The 12,129-nt window shown below is 36.8% G+C and overlaps 1 protein-coding gene across 5 annotated transcripts in view; it reads left to right on the top strand.

The window, feature by feature from the left end:
• Positions 1-12,129, top strand: part of Adgrl2 (adhesion G protein-coupled receptor L2) — a 175,305-nt gene that overhangs the window by 145,433 nt on the left and 17,743 nt on the right. For all 5 annotated transcript variants that reach the window (XM_059266431.1, XM_059266430.1, XM_059266434.1 and 2 more), the window contains 6 exons: positions 6,166-6,291; positions 6,578-6,783; positions 7,945-8,118; positions 9,084-9,290; positions 10,184-10,404; positions 11,658-11,724. In XM_059266431.1, the coding sequence (XP_059122414.1) occupies positions 6,166-6,291; positions 6,578-6,783; positions 7,945-8,118; positions 9,084-9,290; positions 10,184-10,404; positions 11,658-11,724 (1,001 nt within the window). The remainder of the gene's footprint in view (positions 1-6,165; positions 6,292-6,577; positions 6,784-7,944; positions 8,119-9,083; positions 9,291-10,183; positions 10,405-11,657; positions 11,725-12,129) is intronic.

Below are 12,129 nucleotides of genomic sequence, written 5' to 3'. Positions count from 1 at the left end.
ATTCATACACATTGAACACAACTCGTTTGTGTCCAGTGGCATACCCCTAAGCACAGAAGTGGTGTGGACCTCATCCTCTTAGTGAATGCATCCAAGAAAGACTTATGACGTGATATTTTGTAACTTTAATTTGTTTCCCAAATTTTCTAATGTTAATCAAAACAAACAAACAAACAAACAAACAAAAAACAACTAAATTTTTTTCCCTCCACTTCAATTGTGCATGAAAATTTGAAGGGCCATGTTAAATCCTATGATCTTTTAAACCTTGAGTGGCCGTAGAACATCCTTCCTGGGATTACAGAATGCACCACTACCCCTGACATACATGGAGCTAGGGATGCAAACCCATTTATATATCCCAGATATTTTCTGTCCCAGTTCAAGACAAACTGAAAATTAAATGTCTGTAAATCATCAGTTTCTTAATATATCTTTCTGTGTTCAGAAGGATTGTTCTATTGAAATTTTAAGCTTAAAGATGTTGTTAATATTCATTTAGGATACAGTGTATACATTTTACTGATATTACTAACCCATGCTTGGAATTTATTGAGTCTTTATACTTATTACCCCAATGTTATCGGCATAGAAGTCACCTTAAGCATTTTAAAATAGTTATTTATTTTTATTTCTAATTCGTAATCAATTTTTTTTTTCCAAAAAAGAAATACGTGTTGTTTTAAACACGAGGAAAACATTCTGTTTTTCCTAGAACTTGTCTTTAAACATACTCTGAAAATAGCCTCTCTTTCCTTATTCTTTTGAAGTGCTTATCTAAACTTAAAGGATGGCTCTATCTTCAATTATTAAAACAATTTGGTTTTCTTCTTAGCAGTTAGTTTTAACTTCAGAATGTGATTTTACTCATATGATATATGATCCCATAAAAATGGTGTAATTGTATGAGGACAGCATCTGCAGTAAACTTTGAGGTCTAATTTGTATTCAGGGGTGTGTGTTTTGAATGTGAGTCTCATGAATTTTGAACAAATGTTCTCCATGTAATCATCAGCATAGACCACATTTTTATCTTCAAAGGGCAGTCTCCTCCCACCTCCAGCCCAGGAAGCCACTGCTTCCTGTCACTGTACTTGGCTCCTGACTTTGACTTGCCTTCTTTTTTAATCTTGCTTCTTTTATGCTGAGTTAATTTTGAGATCCCTCTGTCCAGACTGATTATCTGTAGTTCAGTCGTGTTGTTCAGTATGACTCCATTTTAAGGATCTACTCCCCGTTCTGTGTATCTAGTCACAGTTCTCACTCTGCGTTGGTACCACATGGTAGCTCTCATTTTCACTGGGTCTCTAGCTGCAGTGAGTAAGAGTTCACTAGTTCTTCATCTTTCCAATACTCACTGTCTCTTTTGGGGGGTTAGTTTTGCATTTCTATGATTACTAAGTAACATATGTTTACTTAGTATGATGGAGACATGATCTCCTTGTATAGATCTTAAACTCTATCCTTCAGCCTCAACCTCCTGAGTGCTGGGATTAGAGATATGTACCACTATGCCCAGTAAGTAACATTTAACTGATGGATTATTTGCATGCATTTATGGCCCATTCACTCATCTTTTTATGAAGTATCTGTTAATTTATTTTTCTCTAGTTCAGTTGCTTTTTGATTGATAAGCAATAGGATTCTTTATGTGTGCCTAGTGTATGTCTTAGGCCAGAAATCTATACACTGAATGTTTCCCTCAGTAAGAGACTTTTCATTTTTGTGCTGTCTTGGGAAGAGCAGACATTTCTAATTCTGGTTTGGAAAGTTGCAGGTATCTGGTTTCAGCATCCTCTGCCTGATCTTACCTTGCTTGCACTTCTCAACATCGTATTATTTTACAGCAAATCATTATCCATGTGGGATCTTCAGTATCCTTTTTAAAATTAAGAATATTTACAATTAAACATTAAGAAAATATATTCAGAAGATAATATTCATACACTTTCATTCTTATGAATGCTTTATCTGAAAGTAGATATAAAAATTGGCCTTTATATTCCATATGCTGGTTTAATTTCCTTTCATTAAAAGAGTGTGTTTTTTGTTTTTTGTTTTTTTTTAAACTTACTGTTTTAATAGAGAAATAAGGAGGATGATAGATCCTGTAGACTTTTCCACATTTTATATTTGGCTGATTTCATCTCCAGGTCATCATTCAACTCTGTTCAATACACTAATTAGATCTAGTGTATCTGAGCAGGCCAAGTTTGACCCCCTAAACCCCACCTCCCCACCCTCCATCCCCACCAGGAACTTTCTGTTGAGTAACACTGTGGTATATGTACTGTTTATTGTCTTTCCTTCTGACATTAAGGCTAATTGGATAGCTTAGGTAAGATAAGCCCAACCCATCCATTATAAAATCTCCTTTTATTTATTTTCAGAATGGCCTTAGTAGATAATATAACCCCTCCTCACCACCACCACACCGCCATACCCCTCACCCCTCATACTGTCACTTTAGACTTAGTTGTATTATGGCTGTAAAAAAAAGTCGAAATATGATTTACAACAGAGGTTATTCTTCTGTCTTGCTATGTGGACAGGAGCCTGGGCTTGGATTGGTTACTATCTATACTGCATTGTCTTCTCCCTTGAGCCTAGACTGACCTAGGACTTGGCAGGTCCCTTGGCCCCCATCAACATCTTCCCCAGAGGCTCTCCTGCATCTCACTGCAGCCAGTGAGGGGAAAAAAAATAAAGCTGTGATGAGTGAGACTCTGGATGGCTCTCCAGTGAATTAAGTGTATGCATTTTGAGCTATCTATTGACTAAGGCATGTGCCATAGTGACCAGCATAAATATCCAGCAGTGCTGCATGGTGATATTATAATATATTCACTTTAGTTAAAACACACAGACATTACAGATGTTCCCTCGCTGGTAAAGTTAATGACAGACCTTCTCCACGATAGACAAGATCAAGTAGGAAATAACTATCACCTTCATTTATTTTTAGCTGTTACATAAATATTTACCTTTATCCTGGGGTCTTTTTGGAGATGGTTTGTCTAAGCTGACCTCAAACTCTAAGACTCAACCACCGCTTAAGATTCATTTTTACAATTTTAGTAATCAGGTTGCACATGTGTACTATATTTATATCAATGGCACTAATGATTTCGTGCTATAACTGCATGCCATTAGATGATTTTTTCCCTCCCAGTTAGGATTCTCATGAGTATATCTACTGTCAGGTGCATCTCTGTTCATTCATCTGATCTGAGAATATACCACAGTTTACCCTGAAAGGCATTTCAGTGAATTCCCATATTTTGACAAGGAAAGGTAGACCAAAAGTTTTTGTGGGTCTTCTTGTTCAGTGTGTTTCTAGGCATGTGTGTATGTATCTTACAAGAAAGTTTTTAAAGGACATACTATACTAATCCATTTTACTAAATATTTTCCAGTTTTTCCTCTGCCTAACTTTTCCAATTTCTGTCCTCACTGGTAAAAACACTGCACCACCACAGGCTGACACTTCGTTTGGACATAACTTTTGTTAATCAGTTTGGATTGATCCCATTCCTGCTTTTACCTGTAGTGTCCTTCTGTGTTGAAGCATTTCTTTTCATTCAGCTGTTTTGTTTTTATCTGTGAATTTGTTGTTCCCAGCATTTCCCTCTTTATCTATTTCTTTACATTCTCTGTGTTCTCACCACTAATTTGTTGAGGATTATGCAGTTTAAAAACTCCTTTCCTTTCCTTTTTAACTATTTTGAAGCTATTATTTTACATGATAGTGATGTACAATTAATTGATTAGTCTTTAGTTTTAGGGTTGGAGTTTTTGATACCAAAGACATTTTACTCTTGGCTTCCTGCTTTAGAAAAACCATCTCTACTGTGATTTTATAATGATCCCATGTTTTATAACTTTGTAAATTTGTAAGGTATTCATCTTTGTGGTTTTACATTTGGCTGTAGTCTTTCTAAAGTTTATGTTTCATTGTGTTTTGTGGTAGAAGCAGCTGATCCGGCTTTTTCCATGTGAGTGAATCGGTTCTCTCTGTGCTTCTGTCAGCACATGATGTGCTCCCTTCCCCGTCTCTTGCCATCCAACAAGGTTCTGCAAGTGTCAGCATGGTAGCAGGATCTAGTATTACCTGCTTTGGGGCAGTACTGTCTTGTTTTCAGTGATGCTAGGAGGTTTGAGCCTTTCAATATTTCTCCTTGAGGAATTTCCTTGACTGCCTTTGTGTACATCTCATGCATATGGATTTTAAGATCAGTTTTTCAAGTCCTCTACAGTCATAAGGTCTTGCTCGAATTTTTATTAGAATTATATTTTACTCATAGATTGGTATTCTAACAAGTACCAGAGTTCTTCAAATTAAAGAGAATTACACAATGGCCTATTTCTTAATTACACTTTCTGTGAGTAATGAGTTGTTATACCCTCACAGTTTACATTTCCTTTGATTTTTTTTTAATTGTTACATAGCATTCTAAGATAATGATAAGTTAAAACACACCAGTAAGAGTCCTTCTTCTTTAAAGGGTGTTTTCATCATCCTGGACGTTTGCATGGACACAAACCACCATTCTGAGAGGAAAACCTCCAGCTCAGGGAGCTGTTCCTTTATTCCTACTGTGTTGTAAAGTTGTGTTTTTTTATTTTTCATCAAGCAAGTTGAAATGTACTGAACATTTTCTGCTAATAATATTTAATTTTTAAAGTTTGATTAATTATAATACTGTTTTCTAATATACTAACTAGTTACACTTGTTGATTTCTTTAGGCTATTATATTTAAAATGTGGCATATAGCATATTTTACTAAGGATTGTTTTTGTAACACTTTAATCAGTGAGAAGCTTGTGAAGTGGTTAGCACACATCGATATCCTGTTTTCTGAAAGAGAAGATATTAATTTATTTAAAATTAAGTGTATATTAAACTACGAATTGATACATTGAGGTCAGAAACTATTGAGGTTTTGAAAGTTTCTTTCCATCAGGTTTAATTTTTCTGAAATGTTTCTATTCTCTGTTACAATGTTTGCTGGCTGATGCACACTTACTTTTATAAAGTTGATTATTTCATATCCATTGTTTCATTTCTTTAAAAATCAATAGTCATGTGTAGTAATAATCCCATTACTTTAGAAAGTTCATATCAGTTTTTCTTTTCTATGAACATAATTTTTAAGCTAAATAGTAAATATAATGTAAGTGAAATTAGCTAATTCTTAAAAGTGTGCCTGGAACATCTGAATTTGCATGAAACTCAGATTTTTTTGTTGTTGTTTTATTTGCTTTTAAGAGGAATAATTAGTAATTATAGACCCATTCAGTGTGAGGAGGAGATAATTATATATCAGAGAGGGAGGGTGTGAGTGTTTTGCTTTATTTTGTTTTGTTGGCAGGGTCTCATAGAGCCAGGCTGGGTTGGGATATTCTGTGTAACTGAGGATGACTTTGAACTCATGATTCTCATGTGTCTGCTGCCACTGGCCACTCTGGGCCTTTCTGCTGGGTGTTGTCCTTGGAGAAACGCTCGAGTCAGTCATGTTTCCACACTGGATACCTTGCCCCTCACGAAGAATCAATATAAGCAGGGAGACCATCTACTTACCTGCTGCTTGGTCTTTTCCAGTGTGACTCAGTAAGGGCAATAGCCTGTGTCTGCACGGATGGGGGTCTAAGAGTCACACAGGCGCCACTATAAACTTGCAGTTGAGAGGTTTGAGTTGAGGCTGAATTACTTCTAAGAATCTCTGAATGCCCATATTTTCATATTTACAAAAAACCAAAATGTCAAAATAGTATTTGAGTAATGAGAGTGCAGGGGTATGACTATTTTTGTATCAAAGAGGGGAGTGAAATTACATCTGTCTGCCGACAGTTTCTCATTAATATTCTCTACCGCTCTTACTGCTTGTAGAAATTAGAAAAATGTGTAACTACAAACTTTGCATTACATAGTTCTATTAAAATCTCTTCTACCTAGAAAGAGATGTACCTGTGCCATGAAGACATTCAGATTTGTACTCACTTTCCACTAAGGGATGGTCACCAAAATGTTACAAAATACAAAACCTCCAAATGAACAAAGTTTTACAAATAGAAAAAAGAAAGCTGTAATTCCTTTGGGATTCTCTTTTGTCTATTTGTACTTTAAAGAATAACCACCCCCTTTTTTTCTTTGTTTCGTCCAGCTCTGGAAGTTGCTGTACTCAGTACCGAAGGGCAGGTCCAAGACTTTAAATTCCCTCTGGGCATCAAGGGGGCCGGCAGCTCCATCCAGCTCTCCGCAAACACTGTCAAGCAGAACAGCAGGAACGGTGAGAGGGAGAGCCCTGCTTTTCCCTTGTCTTCTCGTGCCTTCCCACCTTACTTTTCCCTCTTTAAAACAAAACTGTGGAGTTGAACCTGTTCTGTCTTGAAAATTTATTCTTAATACAGCAGAAATGGCTTAGCATTTGAAATAATGCATTACTTTCCCAATGGACTTGATTTAGATCTACCTAAATAGTCCCTTGAATTTTCTCACTGTATTCTTGTTTTGCCACTTGCTTTCTCATCCGAAGTGATTTGTTGTGAATCCTGTGACCATTTCTTCGTCCCTAGGGCTGGCAAAGCTGGTGTTCATCATTTACCGTAGTCTGGGGCAGTTCTTGAGTACTGAGAATGCGACCATAAAGCTGGGTGCAGACTTCATGGGTCGTAACAGCACCATTGCAGTGAACTCCCACGTCATTTCCGTCTCCATCAACAAGGAGTCCAGCAGGGTGTACTTGACAGACCCGGTGCTGTTCACGCTGCCGCACATTGATGTAAGCTAGTGTATGCTAATGAAGTCACGGGAGGGCTAACCCTCCCAGAAAGGAAAGCCAGGCTGGCACGCTGAGGATGCAGGAAGGAGAGGGTGGGTGGGTGGAAGGAGAAGACCTTTTCATTTGAATTTTAAATGTTGTACTGGGTCAGAGACACAAGTTTATTTAAGTCTGTGAACATAAAATTAAATGAGCCTGGTTCAGTGATTATTAGAACTTAAGTGTATTCTTAATGAAAGCTAATTCAGTAATCAACAAGAAAATGTAAATGACTCTAATTTGTTTTTGGATGAAAATTAACTCTTACCTTAGCAGCAGGATATCTGAATATTAACTCTTAAGACTCTTAATTTTTTTAGTATGGCTAATCATTATTTTTTAATTAGTTATAGTGGGCTCATGTACACATGCATCTGCACACATGCACACAAGCATGCAAGCACATACACACAAATACATGCACTTATACATACTAAAATTAATCATATTTGGCTCAGCTTTTATCAAACATTGCATTTAAAAATTCAGAATTGAGGAGGTAGCCTTGTCTGTGGTGCCTCCCAGCACAGACTCCTGCTTTGTTGGAAGATGGGCTGTTACAGTAGAGTGAATGAATGCCTGGAGACAACCAAGTGTCCCGCACAGACGAGACTAGGTTGTGTAGTTGTAGAGCCTGTCTAATATTGACTGTATTTGATTTGCTCTTAAGAGCCTTATGGTGTGAACCGTGTTTCAAGTGTATCTAAGCTGTCACTAACAAGTAATCATAAAAAGGACCCCAAATTAAACATAGTTCTTTTTTAAGACACTTGGTGACTAAAGGATTTTCTTAGAACAAATTCACAACCTTAATCTTATCAGAAAAGGGGGAAAGAGTCTAATGTACTCATCAGTAGGTAAAATCATAAGATGGAAATTGTAATTGTGTGAAATGGATCTCTGGTAATTTAGAGTACACGTTAGAGTGTTTTGGACTATAAAGCCCCCCTTTAAGCTAGATATGTGCCTTGTATAACATAGTCTACAATTTTGCTGATGAAAAACTTTATTGTCTGAAACATGCAAAGTTTAATCTAAATTACCTTTTACACATATTAAACAATTGCTATTGCCATCTTTGAGTGTAAAATCCTAATTTTATCTTGTCATTTTATTTCCCAGCCTGACAATTATTTCAATGCAAACTGCTCCTTCTGGAACTACTCAGAAAGAACCATGATGGGATATTGGTCTACCCAGGGCTGCAAGCTGGTTGACACTAATAAAACTCGCACAACATGTGCATGCAGCCACCTAACCAATTTTGCTATTCTCATGGCCCACAGGGAAATTTCAGTAAGTATTTTCACTTCTAATTAGTCTCAGGGAAAGACCTCAGAGATTCAAAACAGCTTGTGTAACAGTCCATCTTTGGGTGCTTATCGTAACTAAAAAGCAAACAAAGTAATGCGGGTCTCTAATTGTTCTTACCCTGTCCGTGTATGCTCAGAAGTCTTGGTACTTTCTCACATTACAAACTTGTGCTAAGTTCCTGCCCACCTTTGTGGAAAGATGTTTTTCAGAGGCAATCAAGGGTTTTAAGAACAGAAAGCAGTGGGAGCTTAAGAGCACCACAGGCTCCCAGATGTGGGATGCCATTCCAATACTGAATTGTGGAATCCCTTCTCACAGTGTTGCTTTAACAGTTGGCACATTATATAGAACTGCAGACTTTGAAAAAAATCAGAAAACCTTCTGGAATATGACTACATAGTTTTTCCTCTTGTTAAAGAGAGTGATAGTAGATAATAAAAAATATTCAGTACATAGCATGGGGCCAGGGATGTGGCTCAATGGTAGTGTTTGGCTAGCCTGAGAAAGACTCTGGTTTTCACCCCAGACTCTGCTCATTCCACGAAAAGAACAGTACAAAACTTCGTATCAACCAAAAGAGCAAAGGAAAACTTAAAAGTTGGATTATGTATTAGCTGCACAATCATTAAAATGCTAATTATTTTCATCATAATTAGTCTTCATGTCATGGAAATATTTTGTCTACATTTTTAAGATAATTGTTTTAATAGTTGTTTTAAAAAATTTGTCTTCTTGCATCATTTTCTGTATAAAATCTCCCTCTTTGTTAAATCCTTTTAAAGTAGTAAATCCAGTAATACAATCTTTAACTCCATTACACAGTCTACATTTTTATCTGTCATCCCTCGCTTGAACACCTGAATATTCTTCATCAGAGACTTGGGTAGAAGCTGCATTCCTCTTGGTAATGTGGAATGCTGACGTTCTTCACACTTTCTCTTTTCCAGTATAACGGAGTTCATGAGCTGCTGCTGAAAGTCATCACCTGGGTGGGCATCGTCGTCTCCCTCGTGTGCCTGGCTATCTGCATCTTCACCTTCTGTTTCTTCCGAGGTTTACAGAGTGACCGCAATACTATCCACAAGAACCTTTGTATCAACCTTTTCATTGCTGAATTTATTTTTCTCATAGGCATTGATAAGACAGGCTACTCGGTAAGTATCTTTTGAGTTGGCTGACCTTAGGTCTATTAGCTGTGAGTGCAGATGTGATGCTGACATGAGGATTTGGCCTTGTTGTTTGATGCAATTGATGGTCACAGTGAAAGATAACTTGTGATAAATTATAAGACAGCTCACTCAGTAACGTTATTATGAATGTATTCAAAATAAAGTAAGAGTGCATTTTTCTGGCTTGTTATACAATAGAAGACTGCAGGGGACCCTGTAATAAAAAGATGGCACTTTCCAAATTCCTACTTTGCTTATATAGGCATTCTGACCAACAGTCTTTTCTTCACGCTTTCAGCATTTATTCATCATCACAAGGCCTCAGTGTCAGACACAGAGCATAATTCATTAATGCATCACTCTGCATTCATCTGACCCAGAAACAAAAAGGAATTAATCCTACATAATTAGAGTGAAGATATTTGTCATTAAAACAAGCTTTTAAAATTCTGTTATAAATAGAGATAATATGTCTGCATTCAACTGTTCTGCAAACTTGTGAAGCAAACACCCACGGGGTGGGGGCATTAGAGTGCACTGTAGGGAGTTTGAGGAGTGAATTTAAAGATCTTTCTTCCTACTGGATACTTAATTTCACTATAATAGTAATTGCTTAGTGAGGAAGTCTGTCACACTTGGTGGCCTGTTTTTCAAACATTGTGCTCTTGATATTTTACCAGGCCTTTAGTTTGTGTCCGTTTATGGGAAAATGTGTATGTGTGCATACATGTGTGTTGTGTGCACGCATGTGTGTGTGAAATACTGATGATGAGGTATTTAAACAACACTAGTGATTCTGCCAGTGACTGTTTCTCGTTTGAGAGTGGACGCTTTGTACTCACAGATATCCTTTCTGTTTTTCTTCTTTCCCTTCACAGATTGCATGCCCTGTGTTCGCAGGGCTTTTGCACTTTTTCTTTCTAGCAGCTTTTTCTTGGATGTTCCTAGAAGGTGTTCAGCTCTACTTAATGTTAGTTGAAGTTTTCGAGAGCGAATATTCAAGGAAGAAATATTATTATGTCGCCGGATACTTGTTCCCTGCCACCGTGGTTGGTGTTTCGGCTGCTATTGACTATAAGAGCTATGGGACAGAAACGGCGTAAGTAATTGCAAGCGACCTGAGTGTTTTTCAAGTGAATAATTTTTTAAAGCCTGTTAGCTGTCAGTGAGGGTCCCTGACAGACTAAAATAGCATCTGAAAGCTTTATTGGGGAGAGAATGGGCATGCCGTGCACAAATTACAATCAAGTCTTCTGTAATTTTCTGGGTTCAAAGGATTTGTTCTCTGGTGAGGCAGATTCTAAATTATGGACTTTCTTTTTTAACACAAAAGATTGACCTGAAACAAATTGAAAAAGTAAATAACTTTTTGGCCTCAGAAAGATATTAAGTAACAAATTCTCCTGAATTTAATGCATCTGACTTAAGCTAGTGCTTCCACACCTCCCTGTGCAGTTGATTCTCCTGCATTGTTACGGTATGGGATACATTCTATCCCATATGTTTTACTTTGATAATATTTTACCGGGAACTTTGCAGGGATTAAAATGAGTCACCCTTTCTTGTTCTTAAAAGATACAGATATTAACAGAGACAGAATGAAGCTATAGCACTTCTCTAATGATTTCATTGGCTAAAGGCATGAGTTTGACTTCCAACTCTTTATTTTTTCCTCTGATAAAATTAGTTAAGATTTGTTTATAGTTAAGAAACCTATGACTTTATTGATGATGAAATAAACAAAAGAAATTCAATGAGGATTCCTTATTGTATGAAATATGAACCACTAGCTAAAGTGTGTCTTAATGAGTTTGTGCATCATATACTTTAATGCTGTGGAAGTTGTATGCTTTTCTTTTTCTCCCAGTATTGGTTCATTCCTAATGGAGATATTTATGTTATACTGTTTTGCCATTAATGCCTTCTGAATAGTTTCTTTAAATTCTGTTAAGCAATTTAATTCTGATCAACCTGAAAGACAAATTTTGAAGATTATATACAAAACTTTAGAATGATGATGCAATGTGGAATATTGTTTGGGATCATTTCTAAGGAAGTTGAAGGTCCTAGGGCTTCAGGGATAGGGTAGGAAATCCAGTTTTCCCTATGAAAACTTCTATCCAATACTGTGCCTAAAATGAAACCTGCTGCAGGTCGAAGTAAACAAACTGCTAAACTTTGTTGGGTCAGAGCCGATTCAGAATTATTACAATTCTTCTTGCCCATGATTAATGAATTTTCAAAGGCTCATGGAGGGATAGTTTCTTGGCTGAATTTTTGTGGTTTTGTTTCTCTGCTTCATGTAAGGATCCAGGAAAGCTACTTAATACATTTGCTCTCCTTCCCAAATAGTTGCTGGCTTCACGTTGATAACTATTTCATATGGAGTTTCATTGGGCCTGTTACCTTCATTATTCTGGTAAGCAGACTTACTTTCACAGCCTTTTGAACTGCTACTGTAACAGTCGTACTCAAACAAAAATATGCCCCTTCACTGCTAATTATGCAGTCGAAGATGTGTAAACACGTCTATTAACAGGACCATACTGTGTTGCGTATTTAGACTGTTATCATTATTGAAAGTTGTACACTGGCTAATTAACTATGCCTGAAAAACCACCTCTCTGAAACGTACCCTGTGCTATTTCTATATCAGTGTGCTGAAACAGCATAATAATAACAAATAAACAAATGACATGGAAAAAAAACCACTCATCCACCATGTTAAGAATTGTTTGACTGTTTTAGAAAGGCAAATGAACATTACTTTATTTTTTGTTTTAGTCTAATAGTACTTTTTAAGTGAATGTCCATACCTTAAATT

Source organism: Peromyscus eremicus, chromosome 6 (genome assembly GCF_949786415.1).
Source record: "Peromyscus eremicus chromosome 6, PerEre_H2_v1, whole genome shotgun sequence".
Lineage (NCBI taxonomy): Eukaryota > Metazoa > Chordata > Mammalia > Rodentia > Cricetidae > Peromyscus > Peromyscus eremicus.
The sequence above is the reverse complement of the archived record's forward strand: the minus strand, read 5'-3'. Positions and strand labels throughout refer to the sequence as shown.